A 21,101-nucleotide genomic window follows, 5' to 3' on the forward strand; every position below is an offset into this window, starting at 1 on the left:
CTTCAAGAAACTTCGCAAACAAAACTTATATGGGGTGATATTCATGCTATTGGGAAATAACGGTGATCACCCGTATATCTATGAAATACAGTCTTAAAAACTGCTTTATAAGACGATCAATGTGAAGCGGTGTTCCATCTTGCATTAAAATGTCCATACTGTTGAAGTTATGGGATTACAAAATCCCTCAGCATACCGCTGTCTGTGACGGAATAGGTTTCCGATTCCATTTGTAATTATCTTTTAAAAAATATGGTTCAATGATAAAGGTAACTGTAAAAGCATACCACACACGTTTTTAGGGTGCAAAAGTTGTTCCTAGAGAGCATGAACGTTTACCGTTGCCCAAATTCAAAAATTGAGGATATAAACTTGTCCACTGAGGAAAAGCGAGCCTCGTCACTCCACAGAATATTCCATGGCCAAGTGAAGCCAACCACCTTTCCAACAAGAAACTTAAGTGCAAAAGTTTTACGAATCTAAGTATCTGTCCAGCAATCCTCTTTTACGGATAAAAATGCAAAATCTACCTTAAGATTTTGTTGTGTTCAGTGGAAACGGCATGTCCAATACACGGGAAATAACTGACATATTCATACTACCATTCGGCGACTGCGGTACAAACATTTTTGAAATTGGAAGGCAGGATTAGCTTTTGTCGTCAACCTAGAAGAACGCAAGGTTGCCCAGTTGTTTCAAATTCCCGGATCATCTTGCATAGGGCACATGGAGACATTTGACCTCTTCGCATCCGCTTCGTACGAACAGAATTCTTATACAGCAGTAACGGAGTTCTGCTGTTTTGATAAAATAATTTCACCAAAAGGGCTTTTTCTTGCAACTCTAGTATGTTGAGGAAAGAAGTAGATAATGCTCCTGCAGAATCCACCATCTTTTTATCCAAAGAATAAATGCTGACTTGCATGCACTGTAACGCAAATGGTGTTTCCCATTTCCAATATAAGCAAATAACCCCATTTATATTATAGTGCCATCTATTGGAGAATTTTGGTACAAATTTTTATATAAATATCAAGTGCACGATTTGAATTATCTGCAAATCAAATTTATATTTATTTAGAACAATAGAATGGATTCTAGAACCTTCTGAAGAGGGAAGCTTATTTCTTGTTAACCCTGCACATAAAGAAATTTCCAACGTGATTGCATTACATCTATTGTTAAACACTCAGTATTATAATCGGGATTTGTATGGTAGCAAAAGGCATATACAGAATATGTGACTAATAGAAATATATTTGCTGAAAAATGCAAGAATAAAGCATTCGTTCATAAACTGCTGCCTTCAGCCTGCAATTTTTTTCCAAGAAAATTAAACATTTATATATTTCAATAGGATTTATCTCCATGTAATTTCATCAATAGTACATAAAATCTGGTTTCACAATCCTATTTTGCTATTAGAAACAGCCAAAAGAGTAATCCAATTGAAAATCTATGCAATATGCTAAGAAACAAGTTAAAATATATAGTAACAATCAAACAATAAGATCCAATTAGTGGAAGCAGTAATTCATTCAAGAAATCACATTATAACAGTTGAGGAATTAAAAGCATTGTTAAATTCTATGGAACAGTATAGCCAGGCCCTAACTGATACTAAAGATTACCCAACTAAATATTAGCTGTCATAAGTGAGAATTTTTGAATATGTTATTATTTCTAGGTTTCGTTTTTCTTCTTTATAATTGTCATTCAATTCCATACACATATTCATTATAAAAATTATTTAAGTAAATTTCTTGTTGAATTATTATGGAAATAGCATATAAAGATATTACTCTTAAGAAAATTGCAGTTATAAACAATTAAATTTTATATACGTGCCTTTTACAAAGGTTTCCACAATTTTGCCTACTATTATACTGAAATAAAATGAACACAAAATGTTTTGTTTTTTAAATCATTTGCCCTGATGAGTTTGATAAATAACCCACACTATGTTATTTATTGAATTAATTCTTATTTAATTGCTCAGCAAACATTGTTTCAAACAAATTCAATTCCATAGTTGTCACAAAATAGTAAAAGCTTATATATAAATATTATTTTAAAATGAAAAATATTAAATCATTTTCATTAAAAGAAATAAATGATTTTGATAAACTCTACACTAAGAATTTACAACACCAGTATAAAATTATAAAATTGAGCTAAATATGAAATATAAATTAGAAGATGATCAAGAACGATGATAACCAATTAAACAATGAATCCGATGAAGACATTCTTTTGTCCAATCAGGGTTATTTGGTTTAAGAAACAAATGTCATACGAGTTTTGAATGTAGACTTTAGAATAACTCTAAATAGACTCTTAATTTATTGAAAAAAAAAAAAAATTAACAGTTTTTAAAAGCACACACTCAAATAAAAAGCATAATTTTTTATTTGAATTATTTTCTACTTTGTACTTTTTAATTTATTATTATAAATGCAATGGAGCTCTGAAATCCATATTTTTCTCAAATTCGCTATCAGGTGCATCTACTAGTATGGAATTAAACCATTTAAAAATCGATAAACTGATAATTTAATTTTGAAGATATTAAAATAATGTACTGTTATTGAAAAGACACAAACGCATAAGATATTGTAAGAACAGCACATCAGGAAATGAGTGAAAAGAAAATTGCAGAATTCCATTTTCATAAATATAAAACGACTCCACTTGCATAAGAGTGTAAAAAAGCAAGAAAAGTGCTTACTCCAAAAACATTCTGGAATGGAAAAATATGAAAAACAGTCTATTTCATGATTATTTTTCATATATTCATTTTATATTTTCTACAAAATTCAATTGACTGCTTTCATGCTGTTATTGTAAATATTTATACACCTGTTAAAATGAGCATTGATTTTACTAAGCATACTTACAAACAGTTATCATTATTTATTCAACTTTGCTTTTTCACACAGAAATAATAAAAAAACAAATAGAACAGGGTTGCCACTCAAATCTTGAAAAAGAATTCTGTGTTTTCCTTGTTTGTATGTTCAGGATATGAGGAAATGTGCAAATCGTACCCATATGCTAGTTATAATACAATATGGTTTTAAGGAGTGGAAAAATCAAGGAAAAGAAGCAACAATTTAACATTATTCGAAATTACAGAAAGTAAAAAGTTTATATTTACTCACAGAAAAAAACAATTTCTCTTTATTTATTATCTGAAATTTAGCAAGACAAAAGTTATATATTAAAGGGGGAATATATTACCTCTCAAGTTGTTTACTTTTAAACCACACAAAATTAAAGACTCAGGTGAAATAAAACAAAAAAAAAAGTTTTGTTATCAAGATACAAAACATTTAATGATTACTTAGAAAAGAAAAATAAAAAACAAGATTACTTTTTTTTAAATTCATTTTTGCCAATTCATGCATTTGAGCATCAAGTTCAGCATATTTTTCATGGAGCTAAACCGCAGCAAATAAGGTACGACATTTTTGTACGACCTAACATACATTTTTCAGCTACTTTACTTTCAGTGAACATTATGTGAAAATATTTCCGATACATAATTGAATGCATTAAAGGGCGAATGTGACGCAACAAGTTTTATTGCCCATAAAAATTCAGCTTTAAACGATTATTCTTCAACTAAAAAGTTCAAAATCGGTTTATTTTCGGATATTAAATTTGACGTTTTCGGATTTGACATGCTATTTTTTTTCTGTATTCCTTTTAAATACTAAATCGAACATCAATGATAACTCTTTTGAACTGGCACGCAGTCTTACTCCAAGTCTTGTATATTTTCCCACTTCTGGCATGACGAGTAAGTGCCTGTTTTCCTATATTACTTAGGCTTATTATCTTCTTACAAAGCGAGAAGTACGCAACAAATGGATCTTGTGGAAATTCTCGAACCCATTCAGCAAAATCAGGATTGATTTTTTATATATATATCCAATTCGTATTAAATATGGATTTTAAGCAGCTGAATTTTTAAAAAAAATTATTCTCTTATCTACTTAGAATAAGCTCACAGTTTCTCAAATAATAAACAAACCATTCAATACATTCAAGTTGGGGAGACCGCGCGCTTCTACAATACCGCGGTGCTTCGCAGACTGAATATTGCTACTCCCGCCAGAGAAATGTATTCTTTTCTTTCATGCCGTGACAAAAGTCTCGTGCATTCTCATCAGCTCCAATTTGTGAATCTCATGTAAAAAGAAAAACTGTCCCGCAAATCGAAACTGAAATAATCTATTCATAACAAAGGGCAGAGAATAGAAAAGGGGCAAGTTTCCGCATTGCACAATCTTGGATGATATTTCATTTTTGGAAGCTATGACTATGATCTTTTATTCTTGCGATCGTTAGAGATCGGCATTTTGTAGATGGGAAAAAAATAAACTTGAAATTCCCTGTATTGTCCCGGTTTTCCCGAGAGCGTGGCAACACTGAAGTAATAATTTTAATTTATACTTTTTAAAATAATTATTTTCTAATCACCTGAATTCAAATCTCACTTTAATTTCTGAGTTGTATGAATTTTTGTTTCCAATTCTTCTTTTTTTTTAAATCTAAATGTAAAATAAATATTTCACCTAATTTAGGGAAAATTTCTTTTTGAAACTATATTAATTCCAAATATATTTCCACAACAACTTTTCCCCGTCTTCTTGGTCACAGTGCATCATTCATAAAGATATCTGTTGAATCCATGCCCAATTTTTCCTGAAAATTGAACTCTGTTCTAAAAAACAATGTAAGGCAATAAAGAAATAGTTTTAGGGAACTCGTCGCTTGTTTCCTTTACTAGAAAAAAAATCGCATTATAAATATATACAAGATATTCTATAAAAGTGGAACAAGGTTTTATTTCCCTAAATATTGCACCTATATATATATTTCCAGTAACAAAGTTTCATTAAATAAGGCGGGCAGTTTTGTGAAAGCAATTTGACTTATGTGGAGGTTGATAGTAAAAAATTTTAACAAATTTAACTTTTACACTCCCCACAGTCCTAGTAAAAGTGTCAATTATAGTCTGCGTATTTTCTGTAGGCGGTTTAAGATCACATTTTCTACCGCGTTACTGATACCAGACAACTAATAACGAGGTAGAAAATATGACCTTGAACCGCCTATAGAAAATACACAGACTATAGTAAAATTTTCTCTTATATTCATCTATGGACACACGAAGTTTCGCATATTTTCCTACAAAAATTGCACATATATGCTAATTTTTAAAATTTAGAGCAATTAATCATAAATTTAGAAAATATTTATTTCAGAAATGCAAATTTATCTAATACAGAAAAAATGTCATATGTAAATATTTGAATAATAGTGCATCTTCCAATCAACACTGTTACGTAAGCATGTTGCCCCGCCTCTCACTTGTAACGCCCTCTAGCGGTATATGTAAAAAACCATCAGTCTTTGTAACATCATCGACGTAGCAGCACGCCGAAAAGCAAAGCTCAACCAAACTCCCGAAAGCGGAGAAACAATAAAATCTTTAAAAAACTAAAAAAGGTCCGTCATCATTATTGAACCTCTCCATTCATCTTCAAAGAAATTTGTTAATCAAGCATAATACTGCCCATTTTGATTTGTTAACGATTTTCAACATTCACTTTATAAAGAAAGGAAAAGAAACTTGAGGAACTGAACATATAAGATATTTCAGAGAAGTACTGGACTGCCAAGCAAGGGAAAGAAAAATTCTTCCACCTTTCTTTCTATGACATCTTTCAATAACAAGGAATTTTGGATATGCTGATGATATAAGCTATATGTAATCGAAATACAAGTCTAATTGTAGAATACAGATGTTGTTTTCATAAATCCTTCATAGAAGTGTATTCACAGGACGGTTTATTGATTACAAAGGATCACTAAAGGATCTTTACTTTTTCAAAGATGAACGGGAAGAATGAGGCATAGTACAAATGATGCAAAAATTCAAATTTTGGTCTATTTTTCAAATTACCCTCATGATGTACAAACAATCAGTCCATATATCAACACTCCAAAAGCGACAATGTGGGAAGATTCCAATATAATAACTAGCTTCGTACAGTATTCAAGGAGTCCATAGACTGATACAAAAGTTCATCATTAGTAGCAATTTTCTATTAATGCACGCTATGGAATTTTTCGAAACACTTTGGTTAATTCCAATTTGTAAAATAGTATGATGAATGGTGACATATGTTGCCAATACATATGTTACCATTACGCCTGACTGCTATATTACCATTATGCCTGAACCAAGAAATAAATTGGTTTTGGCAGTACACATTCGGTAGATCTCTACAGATGAATTCAAAAAGCCTGTTTTTATGTCACAAATGATAAACTTGATCGCATATGCGCAAATATAGTTGACTATGTATAGATGTCAAAGGTGTTCATTTTGACTAAGTTTTTAAGCACTTCAATTAATTTATTATTTATTATATGACCATTTTTTTAAGTTTAATGAAAGTTAAGTTAATGAAAAGTTTAAGTTTAATGAAAATACATCGTTACTTTCTGATTCCGGCTTTTTAATAATTCTCCATGATATGTATATTATCTCTGAAAATTACAAAAAGTCTCTACAAACACTGGTAAGTAGGGAAAAATAGGCTAAGTCAATAAATTTGCGTTTTAATATTCCATCTGTTTTTACAGACAGAAACATGAAACGTATAGAAAAGTGTAAGAAAAACATCTTACTCACTGACATTTTAATTTTTCTTTTACAATCGCCTTCAACAAAAGCCAATATATTTTTATACATTTGTTATACATACATTTTATACAATACATTTTATACATTTCCTCCTATACATTTGACCAAACTTTGCAACTGGAAGTATAATTGTAATTTTTAAGGTAATAAGCGCTTATTCTACTTTTTGGGGACACCCTGTAAACATGAAATAAGAAATATGAACAAGAAAATCTATAAATAATTCTTCTATTAATAAAGAAATTTAATGCCCCCAAATGAAAATTCAGCTACGAATGGAGAATGAACAAGTTTACTATCGGCGATCTGTTTAAGTATACCTACCATATTGGAGGCTTTAAATCAAACATGCATTTAGCAGCTTCAATAGCTTTAGTGTAATCTTCAGCCAACACACTAATTTCAAAAAATGTTGCTACATCCCAGTAATCCTGCAGAGAATTCAGACTGCCTTTGCGTCCAATTGAGTTACTTAGAACACGCCCTATATGTTGCAACTCAGATGACTTTGCAAAATCATTACCAGCAATAACAAGCAAAGTAGCAAGATTAATTCCAGCATATTCATTGGGATGTATTTCAAAACCTTTGCGGTACCTGAAAAAAAAAATTTAATGCATTTGTTCAAATATTACAAAAGATCGAGAGTAAAATAATTTAGCACACACAAATGTAAATATGAATGCAATGAACACATCAGAAGAAAGTAGTAATAATTGTACTTTAAAAGTAACATATATTTAAATATAACTAGATTCGTAAAAACAGGGTTGAATAAATTTATTACAAATAACAATGTTATTTATAAGATATCAGGTTTGTTTAGCATTATTAAAATAACACAACAATAATGAAGCAAGGCTGTATATTACGAATTTTAAAATTATCGGTTGAATTGTATAGCTATGAAAATTTAGACTTTGAAAACTTCTATCAGACTCTTTCATTCTTAGAAAGCACTTTTATACAAAATATTTAAGATCAAAATCATTATGTGGATAAATAACTGCAAAAATTTACACGCTTTATATAAATTTCACTGCAAGTTAGATTATGGCATCTTGACATCCCTTCAAAGAGATCATCATCTAAATTGCAGTCAGCTGTAGATAATTTGGAAGAATTATCTTTCATCTTAACAGGACAAATGGACTTAGGAATTGACTCTTTAAATGTTTTCTTGGGCTATAATAAATGACAATGTTATGAAAATTAAGTAACTTAAATAGTAATTAACTATTGCTTTACTACCTCTTTATGTGCACATTTGTCTTTAGAGAAATAATCGCATATCATACAGGTGTGAAAGAGTATTTCATTCTTAAATAAGGAATTTCAAATGCAAAGAGCTTTAGTCTTCATTTGTGAACTTCAGACACTAAACATAATATATATCTAAAACAATAGTTACTAAATGCTGTTATAAAAATTTGCCATAAATAAGTGGTAGTTAAATAAGTAGCAATTAAATTTAACCGATATTGAATTTAATTGCTACGACTATCTATTCATCATAAAATTAGCTTTCGTGATAAAAATCATTATTATTTCAGTTTCCTTACCCTCTTCCACAGTACTTTATTGTTTTTCAAAAACTAAATGTCATGAAATCAGGTAGTTTATTTTCTATAAATTTGAAACATTTTACATTCCTTGCAAATTACTCTGGTATGTAATAATAAGCAAAATAGCTTTGACAGTACAAAATTTTATGAAACAATTCTTTAAAAACTATAAGCGGCACAATCCAAGATTTCCTGCAAGCAATTCATGTTAATGTTATTCCTTTTCCTCACCCAAATATGGCAAATACTATTATGCTTTTAAATTTTCTTCAACAGTAATAAAATACAGTATATATATATGTAACAGATTTTCAGATGCGTGGCCGGAAAAACACATTTGGAATTAACTTCAATTTATTTTTTCATGGGAGGGACATGGTTTGTACATGGAGAAAACTGAGTCCTTTCACACCAGGACGTATCGGAAATTGTAAGTTTGAAATGGTTTCTCCTTAGTGTATTTTCTTAATGCACCCTTCAAAATTTTTTTAAACGCGTTAGAAGTAATTAAATAAAAAGAGAGATTTGGATCAAGAAATAACCGGTCGGCAAGGGTACAATGAAAAGTCCAAAAGGTTCAGTAAGGAAAATGACGTTTTCTTATACACAAATGCACGAATAGACAGTAACAAAACAATCCGAAGTGTAAACGTGAACAGCACTCGCCGTAAATAGCAGCACGCAAGCATCAAGTCGCTATTAACAAATCATAATAATCCTGCTTAGGTATGTATAATGAGAGCTAATTTTAATTATAATTTCTAAGTTAAAGCATTTACATAAAATGTCTTCATATAAATATTAAAATTTCATAAAATAAATTTTTAGTGGTAGTCCGAATTAGCAAGAACCTTCAGTGGAAAAAATACTTACAGTAAGAAGCCTGAAAGCAGCATGAATAGTAAATAAATAATTAATAATAAAATTTACAAAAAAGTTAAAATATGCCATGCTAATTTATAAAAAGGCTTACCATTTAATTGCATTTTCCAAACTATCTTGATCAGTGTGCTTAGATTCAACAAATTTGTCTTTATAAATTCGGCCACAAAGGCAAACCATTTCGGGAACTTCGTTTTCTTTTTTCTCCAAGGCCTTAAAAACGACACTTAGAGCCTTTTCTCTGTCTCCTTCCTTATTACGCCTGTGGAAAGATTTTCTAATAGTTATTTTCAACACAATAAGATTATAATGAGAAATTAAATCCTGATCACCCATTAAACGAATAGTTCAGCCAGGTTTCCCCCCGCCTTTTAATAAAGAGATAAACAATAATAAAGAAAGCACTAAATAATCCACAAAATTTTAAAATCTCATATTACTTAATAATGGCAAAGTAACATGAACCTACTTGAATAGTAATTTCAAAGCTTAATTTTAACTGAAGTTGATGAGTATCTTATAATAAATTTGGCACTTTCTCATTTTTTTTGACAATATAATTTTTTAGAATTAACAATAAGGATATTTTGGCGTGGCTTGTCTAGTTAAGTTGAAAAAGAAATGAGTGACTGATGGAAAGCTTAAGCCCCATTCTCAGCAATCTGCAATGATACCAATATCACTTTAGATTATTTAATTTAAACATTTTAAAGTAAAATTTATGTATGTATACTATCATAATATTTGCGAAGTATACATTTCTAAAAATCTATATTTTCTTAATTGTGCTATTAGCATTTAACTTGTATATTTATCTCCCCCTTCCTGCTTATAATTGGGCAACAGTTCAATACAAGCAAATAATCCATGAAAGATTTAATTTATTAGATATAATTTAATGACCTAATAACTTAAATGACATTTTTGATGAATGAATAAGAGATTATATGATTTTGGAACAGAATTTGTATAGCTTAGTTTATTGTTTTCTTAATCAAAACAAACAATCCTGGAAAATTTACTTACCGATTTAATGCAAATGCATACTGATGTTGTATAGCACAAGTAAAGGTAAACTTTAAATTAGGAATTGTCATCAGATCATCCACTAATTTAACCATTTCATCGTAATCCTAAAAATAACAATAAAATGAGACTTTTGCATATAAATCATTTTAAAAATTAAGATATAAAAAAATAACTACAGTGGAATTTTATTTAACGAATATAATTCGTTCTCGAATCTTATTCGCCATACGAAACACGCCTTTTTCCAAAGGAATTCCATAAGCAAGGCAACTTTCCCCATAAGAATCTATATAAAATAGGACAATGCATTCCATTCTGAAAAAAAAAACTTAAACAAATTTATAAAAATGTAAATTGCTACTAACAAGGCATTTTTTCCTTAAAACAGAAGCATAGTCTTTGACTATGCTTCAAAATTTCATGGAATTGAAACACAGCGATCATTATTGTTCAATACAAAGGGTTGCCACTCAAATCTAGAAAAAATATTCCCTGTAAATACATTCAAAATACGAGTAAATACGAAAATAGCACTCGTGTGCTAGTTATAATGTAACATGGATTTTAAGGAGTGGAAAAAAAAACGAAAAGAAGCAACAATTTAACATTATTCAAAATAATAGCATATTAAAAGAATTTATATTAAACATATTAAGAAAATTTATATATTAAGGGGCGGAGGGATATATTAACTCTCATGCTCTTTAACAGTAAGTCACACAAAATGAAGGACTTGGATGAAATAAAGCACGAAACATTTGTTATCATGATGCAAATCATTTAATGATTACTTAACAAAAAAAGCATTACAAAGCAAAATCATTTTTTTATTTATTCATTTTTGCCAATTCATGTATCTGGGCATCAATTTCTGCAACTTCTGCAGCCATCAGTTTCATGGAGCTAATCCTTAAACAAATAAAGTACGAAATTTTTGCACGGCCTAACTTACATTTTTTTGCTATTTCACTTTCAGTGAACATATGTGAAATATTTCAGATATTCAGATTCATTGAATGCATTAAAGAACGAATTTGGCGCAATAAGTTTTAATGCCCATAAAAATTCAGCTTTAAATTATTGCTCTTGAACTAAAAAGTTCAAAATCGTTTTATTTTAGAACATTAAAGTTCACGTTTCCGAACCTGACATATCACCTCCTTCATTCCTTTCGATACAAAGTCTAATATTAATTACGACTTTTTTTGAACGCAATTTTGCTTCGCTTTTTTTTTTTTTTTTTGACATGACTAATAAGTATTTGTTTTCCCATACTACTTAGGCTTATTATTTTCTTACAAGTGTGCAACAAATGGATTCTGCGGGACTCGAACCCTTTCAGCAAAATCAGGACCGATTTTTTTTTTTTTTTTATCCATCCAATTCGTATTAAATACGGATTTTGAACAGCTAACTCTTTAAAAAATTCTTTAATGTAGTCTGAATAAGCTCACGATTTCTCAAATGATAAACAAACCATTCAATAAACTCATGTGTGAGTGCCCAAATACCACCGCTCATCGCTAAATACTACCGCTATGTGTCCACAAATTGAATGTTGCTATTCCCACCAGAGAAATGTAATCTAATCTTTCACACAATTACAGAAGTCTCATGCATGCCCATTAGTTGCAATTCGGGAATCTTATGGAAAAAAAATAATTGTCTCACAAATCGAAACAGGACTGATCTATACAGAAAAACAGGGGAAAGAATAGAAAAGGTGTGAGTTTTCGCAATCCTAAATGGTACTGTTTGGGTTTTGGAAGCAATGACCACAATCTTTCAATCTTGCAATCTTTAGAGATTGGTATTTTTTAGATGGTGGAAAATAATTAAGAAACACAAAATTCCCTGTATTTTCCGATTATTATGAAAAATTTCAAATTTTCTACCATTTTCCCTGTTTTTTAATCGATTTTTAAATTCCCTGTGTTTTCGCGGTTTTCCAGGCTCTCCCGGCGGCGTCACAACCCTGATAAATATGTACAATGCATAGCTACTGTCTGATTAAGGTGATGTTCTCAACATATGATGCAGTAATTTCCCATGCTTTCAACAACTCTCTTATTTCATTGACAGATTGCTGCTCTGCTAAGGCTTTTAGTTCCTCCTCTCAATACCAAATATCATCTGTTTTTTTTTCTTTTTCTTTTTTTTCTTTGCTGTGACACAGAATAAAATGCCATAAGCTTCGGTAGTTTTAGGTATGCTTCTCCCTCAGCTCACTGACGTCGTTATCCATCTTTAGCCCTATAATTTGTTCAGAGACAGTCTTATAAATTAAGGCTTCGCGGGCATTTGCTCAAACCACTTGATAAAGCTATCCGGCCAAAGTTTCTTTCAATCAGAAATAAGAATTCATTGTAAACAAGTATTCAACAGAGACCAATAAACGAAATAAGGCCAAAGCTGCATGTGATGCTACGATGTTCTCTCGTCGCTCGTTCAGCGAAACATCGCTCGTTAAGAGTCGTTTTTACATTTTGTTTTGTTAGTTATCCAAATCATTCATTCAGGGAAGTGCTCATTAAGTGGCGCAATATCGTATTAAATAGGTGGTTAATTGATCTCAACAATAAAGCAAGCAAGCAAAACAGATAACTATGTATATCACTGCAAATATAAATGCAGTTATATACCATTTTTATATTACACTAAACTGGCTATTAAAAAGAGGTCTGAATGTCTATATCAATATATTGTATGTATGATTAATTAAACAAATCTGAATTATGTATATAATCTACTAATAATACAAGAAACATAAAATTTAATTGAAATTTGGAGAAGTTAACAAGAGTAACCTGTAATTATCACCACATGAAATTGCTCAACATATTGAAACGCCAAATTAAAGATTCTCGCTAGGAACTGATAAAAGTGCTAATTAAATAAATTAACACTGAATATGATTAATCTCAATCTTTATGCCCTCAATCACAACTGAAATATTTAATCTTAATTAATTGCGCTTGTTTATGCCAGCACAATCGAAATAATTCATCTTTGTTTTCCAGAAGGTTTATCTAGAAGTCTTTTGAATAGTTTATAATGTGAATTTATTTTTACATCTCATTACTGTCATGACTTTTCAACACTTTTCATAAATAAACAATATGCATATGAAAAAGCTAAAGCTTTTTATCCCTTTTTTTTTTTTTTTCTATTCGTTAATATTAAATTACTGACTTTCATATTTATCATCTGATAATGTACAGAAAACGTGAAGTTCGTAGGTACAAATACACATTCAATTAAAACTAGAAAATTTACTGCTTTCTAGTAATATATTCAAGGTATCATGGATGTAGTGTTTCAATAACTTTTTTTTTAATCTTTTTAATTTCATTAGTTTATGTTTTAAATAAAAAGTTCACTGTACTTTATTAATAGCTATCATACTTTACCTGGAACCAGGAATTTGATAGTATTAAACAGAGTAAGCGTTTTCATTGATACTTGTCTTACTATTATATATGTTCTAAAGCTTTCTTTCCCCTTTCTTTGCATTTTGTTTCTCTCCCTTTACTTTAACCTTTAAGCTTCTGGAGCCCAAACTCAGAAAAGTTACTTTGATACGGGCATTCATTGAGAAAAGCTAGAAGATGCTTTCCTCTTCTTTTAAAGGCGATTGTTGGAAATAGCCTTTCCGATTTCGACCACCCGTAGTGCTAATTGGTCATTTGTCCTCACCGTCGTAACCAGGTTGCTTTTTTGCGGTCTACCCCGTCTGAACCCTAGAAAAAGCTTTTAATCGCAGTTGTTTTTCTTTTTTCTGAAACATTAGTTTATTAATTATGTAGGAGAAAGTATTGAATTAAATATTATGACATTAAATAAATTGTAAATAGGATAACTGCTGTATTGTTATTTAGCACATTAAGCAAAATATTGTCATTTTTCCAATCATATTTGTAATTAAATAAATTTTTCAAGCATTACTGAAGCTGTAAATTTAATTCTTATAAAGCTTGAACACATCATTGTGAATTTTATTTTGTTATTCTTCTAACTCATCAATTTTGATAAAATGTGACGGTTTATATATTATGCATAAAGATCCTAACTGTTAATATTTCCTTTTTAAAAATATTCCCATTTCTTCGTGCATAACACAGATAAAAATCATACGCTGTTTTGTAGATTAAAATGTCTTTGAATGTTTTAGTGTTAATATATTGCGCTCACAGAAATCGAATGAAATTTTTATTCCTAACATAGTTCGAACGGTTTTTAATATAATTACTAGTAACGTTTTCCTTTTCTATTGTCGATTCTTACAATTTATAGTGATTTTTTTGCAGAGAATTTTAATTACTCATTCCAGTGTAGTATTTTTGAAAACTATGCTCAATTTTGCAAACAACAAATACCTTAATTATAACAAAAAAAATATTTTTCTGCAAAACAATTTAGATAGGTAATTAACAGATTTAAGACAATTAATTTTTAAAAAATAAGATTAGATATGGTTTACTTAGAATTCGAAACATAAGAATACGCTGCAAAGTAGTTAGCAAAGAACTTTAAAAGAAAAGAAATATATATATGTCATTCTAAAAGATCAGCATTCGTTATTAAATACAAGTTTTACTAGCAGCTGATATAGATTATCTTTCAGAAATGCTTCAAATTAAATCTAGAATTCTTGACTTTTTTATGCAGCTACTTTATTTTATTTCAATACAAATATTTCTGGAATAATTTAAGTGTTTTTAGTAGCTTCTCAGTGGATTGAAATGAAGGTATAAAGATTTTAATATTTCTCTTCCGATACAGAAAAACTACTAATTATTATTTTTGATAGATTTTAAGAACCTCCTTCAATATTTGAAAACTAGAATTATAACTTTTAATGAATGATTAATTATAAATTATTAAATCAATCGATTTCATAAATTATGAAAAATAATGAAACCGACATCTTACTTAAAAATCAAAACCAAAATGTATTTTTAGCAGAAATATATCCAGTTCAAGTATTAAAATTTAAAGCTGAAAAAAACTGTAGGTCGTTTTAATATTGAGTTAGATTTAATACATTAGTGACTGGGAAGTATATATGCCCAAGGCTTCAGTAGGGGGGGGGGTAAGCATGAAGACAAAACAAAGTGTTTTGCCACTTTTCAATGTAACATATAATAACAGAGAAAAAACGAGGTTCCATTTAGTTTTTCTGCATCAATTGTGGCGAATGGGAGCTAAGTAACAATTTGTCTAGGGTGCCGATTACCTTCATAATACCATTCCGTTAGAAATGAAGCTTCAAGTAATACTTCTTGTTCAAATTATTAGTAAATTCTTTCAAGTGAATTCTTGGTTCAAATATTTAGACAAATAGATGGCCCAACTAAAACCATATATTATTATAAAGTTACAAAATTACATTAAGTTCAAATATTAAGGAATTTATAAAGCTAAAAAAATTAAGAAACAGGGGAAAAGACGAAGGTTTACAACGAGTATTTCCCACAAATGAAATTATGCAAACTCATTCCATACATCTTAGGAATGTTACTTTAAAAAAATGCTGCCAAAGCAGGGTTCACAAGATTTACTAGCGCCAACAATGATTATAGCAACTGCTGGAGGAAATCTCCTGACCCTAAGGGGTGCGACACAAAAGGGAAGGGATTTTACCAGACAATTAGGGTTCAGCTGGAAAGTTCAAGTGGGGGAACGAAATTCAAACTCGTTGCTGGTACAGCAAATGTACCAGCCGTAAGCTAGAGATTAATATTTCAAGCTCAGCAAATATCGACATATATGTAAGGTGTCAATTCACTCATGACAATTAATGAATAGATACTTATACAGTACCAATAAAACAGACTGTAAAAAATTATATCAAACATATAAAAAATACATACTAACCTGGATTTCACGGAATGATATCAGCATATTTAGTACTACATCTCCTGATATTATGTTCGGATCATCCAAGCGCTTGCGCATTTGTTTTAAAACCTAAAATACAAGAAAATCATTGTATTTTTGGAAAAAAAAAAATCGTTTGTTATCTCAAAAGCATTACAATTAAATATCTAGTGACAAAGACACTTTCTGTAATTAATTTTAAAATTAGGAATTTATTTATTTGTTAATTATTATTATTTGGGCTCAAGCATTAATAATCAACATGCATACTTATAAATAAATACTAACATCTGCTAATTCCTCTCCTGTGTATGTTTCCCTAGCCTTTCGTAAATCAGCAAGAAACTTTTCTTTCATGTGAGCTCTGAAAATAAGACAAAACCTAGATGAAATTTAGTTAAATAATAAAGACGCAGATCTTTTCGGATTTTTAAACCAACAACAAACATCAACACGTCCGCAATTCTAAATTTAATGCACCAAAAATGACAAAAGGTTTTATCATATTTTGATACAATAATAATCATCTAAGAAAATTATTTGTAAAATTCCAAATAATCTGTCTTCTCTTAATTTAATAATGCAGAAAGTTAAAAGGAAAGAAGGCTTAAATCAATCATTATGTTCTTCAATTATTGCTTAAGAGGCACAATATTTCAGATAACTCTCTTAGTGAATGAGTTGCAACAGAAAACTTTAACTTCTCAACTTTTAAAAAGGTTCAGATTCTTAAAAATGAAATTCCGCAAGAGTACGTACTGCTTTAGTCTTATTGCTAAAATGTTGGTAATTTTCTCTTTAAAAATTCGGAGTTAAAAAAAAAAAAAAAAAAAAAAAAAACGTGTTTAAGTAAAATCTAAACTTAATTAGTAGGAGGCAATCAAATTTGATTAGAAGAAACCAACAGTTATATAACCAACAGATTTTTACAAAAATTCATGTTTTCATAGAATTAAAAATTGTAAATCCGAAGTACTTCAAGACATAAAGAGAATCTGCATGTAGAAAAACAATGTGGATCTTCTTTTTCTGGACATAACCATAGCTGAAAGAAATCTAATGCTGGCACTCAATTCAGTTCGTAGAATAAACATTACTTTGCTCAATATCAGAAAATGCTTGCTTAGCAGGAAAAAAATTTTTTTTAATGTAATAATTAGTTGAAATATTTTTACAAATAATTTTTATATAATTTATTTTATTTTATAATTTTTTCAGTTGTTTTGAAGCTACTACAAAATCTTCTTTCATTAATCAAAAAATAACTGAATTTCCATTCTCAAAAGTAAGAATTCTTTATCTATAAGCAAGAAAACAAGAATTTGGATAGCATACTTACCTAGTTAAGAAGAGGTTGACATAGTCTATATAAGTTCAATTAACAATTACTTCAATAATAGTTAATTCAATAGATAAATGAATAAAATGCTTTCTTACTTAGACTGAATTTCTACTTCTTGCAATAGTTTCTTGAGTCGAAAACTTAACAAAATCTTTGACTCTGCCGAATCAAGAGGAAGATGCCTGCCAGATGGATCTGTTAACACACACTGTCCATTGTCATTTAATTTGTAAGACAACAATGTATAGCCTCCACATGACAGCTAAAAATTGAACCAAGTATTGAATAAAATAACAAAAAAAAAATCTACTTAAAAGGCAGTAAAAAAGATTTCAAATTAAATTTTCTCTGATGTTTTTAAAGAAATATAAGTAAACGAATATTTTTAATTAAACAATAAAGTATACTTTTTATTAGTCAGGTTTAATGTAAAAAAGAAATAAAGTCAAATATATAGCCATTTATGAATAGAACTTTTTAAATTTGTCCTAGCTCACTATCTTCAAAAGAGATTTCTTAGTTTCATTTAATTTTCAACAAACAAATGAAAAAAAAATTCAAAATTTAGCTCCAACGACAATTATAAAATGAAATGATAAACGCGAAGGAGAAACATCAATACAACAACAAAACAACTGTATCAGAACTTGCAAATTCTGTTCATATTTTTATAAGCATAATAAATCAATTTATCATTTTATCAAATATCTCTATAAAAATATATGAGATAATTAAAAAATACATCTAATGTACAATCTACATACTTTCAAAGGAACAGTTGATGCTGGGTCAAAATCATTATATAACAGAATATTTTGTTTCATCCCAAAACTTTCACGTACACCCAGTCGATAGAATAGAGGGCTTTGTTGATCCTACCATATTAGACAAATGATTAGGTATAAGAATTTAAAAATATATATATAAAAATGTATAAAACTTTATTTTCTAAAATATTGTACTCACTAAAATTGAAAGATCAACAATAGCAACATCAGCATTATAAAATAAATCAAGAACATTCATTTCGCCAAAGTCCAACTTTTCAAACTGAACATGATGAAACACAGCACCCACAGCATGACATGCTTTTTCAATCTCTTCAAGTGCTTTTTCCCTTTGAGCACGACGTTCAGAAATTGTCTGTCAACAGGAAAAAAAAAAAGAAAAAAAAACACCTATAAATATTTTTTTTAAAAAAGAAATGCAAAAAGATGGTTCATAAAAGAAATTCACATTACATATATATATAGTTACGAATCTGTAACATTGCTTCCTTGCGTAGTTAGTTCCATCGTAAAAGAGACAGTTTTACTGACAGCTCTATTAGATGCTGAATGGATGTTGGATCAATGATCCCCTGGTTTGGCGACAAAATAGAAGATTTTAGAATCTTCAGGAATTTTGGCGATTGAACCAACGGAAAGAGAACCATGCCAGTCCTTCTAGAACTTTCTGTGCCCTGTCTCCGGAAGCTATAAAAAACCAGTAGACCAAGCTGGAGTCAGTCGGATAGTCTGTTGAGTCATATAGAGTAGGCACAGTGTCAGCTGGATCAATCCAGCGAAGCTCAAGCGTTTAGTAAATTGAGGACTGAACCATGTGCCATGTCTTGGAGTCAAGTATTGAATAAGCATTCAGTCGTGCGTTGCGTAGCCAGTTGTATAGTAGTGAATCGTCAGTGAAGTACAGCTAAAGCCAGGATTTCACGCCAGGAAAGCAGTTAGCTGCTGCGTGCTGCTATTTATTGCTTGTTTATGTCTAGGCTGCGACGTCGTTTATGTATTCGTGCTAATAAACGTCATTTAATATTGAAGTCTATTGACTGTTTCACCATACATCCACTACAACAAACCCGTTGACTTTATGGAATTTTGAGAGGACAATTTTCTGTAACAATTTGATGTCAGAAGTAGAGTAGAATTTGCAAACAGTTTTCCATAACAATTAGATGTCAGAAAGCGTAAAATCGTAAACCTAATATTCAACTACGATAAGTCTTCAAAATCATTTACAGCAAATACTACGACATTCTAAACCAAACTTATCAAACTGATAATTAGTAATATTTTAACATTTGCTATTTTTTTCCGCAATTTCAATTAGCAATTTTCATTGAAAATGAATAATAGGAAATAAAATATATAACTCGTTTCCCTTTTAGTTTAATTTTTTTTTTCTTTTAGATGCAAGAATATTGTTCCTTGAATTATGACTAGTTTCATTTTATAATTATTCTCATTATATGATAATTTAGTCTTAGGGTGTCTCAAACCCTATGTATATCCTAGGAAACATGCACACATTTCACTTAGAAATGTTTTTTAAATGCTGTTCAACTTTTCAGTTTATTTTCTGAAAGATTATATTACCTGGAAATCTACATAGAACCATGGGGTTTATTTTTAAAGGATAAAAGTAAATGTGTATATTCAAACAATCATTTGCTTGCCTTTCCAAACAGTAGTGATGAGCAACTCTATAATTATCAGATTATGATTCTGAAATTCCTTCCTCTTTATTAGATAAATATTCCATTAAATTTCCCATTAGTCTTCAATGAAAATTAAATAATTATGCTGGCAAACAGGGATTGCAATATCGGACCAAAAGTTCAATACCGGTATTCGGTATTTTTTAGATCTTAATACCAGGATACCAGTTTAAAAACCGGTAGAAGAAATTTTAGAAAAAGAAAGAAAACATAGGTGTTTCTCTGTTTTATTTGCCAGTTTTATTAGAGAGTGTAAATATCACAAAAAATAATTTTTAACTTATAAATTATAACAGTATATAAAGAGTTACAAAAAAGTGTAAATATCACTATTCAACCTATGGTACTTTTACAAATTTTTGAAATGTAATCTTAAAACACATAATGCATCAATTGTACAGTCATTAAACTTGGGACGTAATTTTGTGCAAAAATTACCAGCTGTCGAAAACGCTCTTTCGGCATCTACGCTAGTTGGTGGTACTGTTAGCAATGCGCGATATACTTTTTCCAAGTATTTACCTCTAAATCTCTCATCTTCGAATAAATCGATTTCTCGTCGGATGGTTTTGAACATAGCTGATTTCTGTACTGTATTTTGATTTGTTAAATTTTTTTTATTTATAGCTAATTCTAATTTTTGTTCAAGAGACAATTCCTTTTCACTGTCGACATTAGTGTCATCACAATCTTCGATAACTGTACCGAATTCTTTTGAATGTGGATAAGTTTGTGGGTAAAAAGTTTTAAGAAAATTTACTATAAACTTGATCAGATTTGAATTGGTTAGTCTCGTTTCTTCTTTTTTATTTTCATTTTTAAAATCACTATAATTATATAAATACCGTAAGACATTTTCTATTTCGGTATGCCTTTCTTCTATGCAATTTTTCAATGTAATATATAATTCTTCAGATAGTAATGTGTGCTGTTCTTTCAGTAACTGCAACATGAAATTTACTGTTGCATTAGCTGTTAATAAAGTTGAATCTCTAAGACATAATGCCTCAACAGCCAGTTTTATTGGAAGTAGAACTGATACAGTTCTGGATATTAAGTCGAATTCACTATCTGAAAAATTAATTTGCAGGTTTTAAGTCGATTATTGCTTTTTTGATTGTATTTCTCAGTTCCAAAAATCGTTCCATCATTACGAGTAAACAACTTCAACGTATTTTTAGAATCTAA

At 29.8% G+C, this 21,101-nt stretch overlaps 1 protein-coding gene across 3 annotated transcripts in view; it reads right to left on the minus strand.

The window, feature by feature from the left end:
- LOC129959043 (mitogen-activated protein kinase kinase kinase 15-like) overlaps window positions 1-21,101 on the minus strand; it is a 102,757-nt gene that overhangs the window by 53,294 nt on the left and 28,362 nt on the right. For all 3 annotated transcript variants that reach the window (XM_056071823.1, XM_056071822.1, XM_056071824.1), the window contains exons 3-10: window positions 18,386-18,562; window positions 18,184-18,294; window positions 17,515-17,681; window positions 16,366-16,441; window positions 16,075-16,167; window positions 10,195-10,301; window positions 9,260-9,430; window positions 7,046-7,318 (exon numbers count right to left, since the gene is read on the minus strand). In XM_056071823.1, the coding sequence (XP_055927798.1) occupies window positions 7,046-7,318; window positions 9,260-9,430; window positions 10,195-10,301; window positions 16,075-16,167; window positions 16,366-16,441; window positions 17,515-17,681; window positions 18,184-18,294; window positions 18,386-18,562 (1,175 nt within the window). The remainder of the gene's footprint in view (window positions 1-7,045; window positions 7,319-9,259; window positions 9,431-10,194; window positions 10,302-16,074; window positions 16,168-16,365; window positions 16,442-17,514; window positions 17,682-18,183; window positions 18,295-18,385; window positions 18,563-21,101) is intronic.

The sequence above is a fragment of the Argiope bruennichi genome, chromosome X1 (genome assembly GCF_947563725.1).
Source record: "Argiope bruennichi chromosome X1, qqArgBrue1.1, whole genome shotgun sequence".
NCBI lineage: Eukaryota > Metazoa > Arthropoda > Arachnida > Araneae > Araneidae > Argiope > Argiope bruennichi.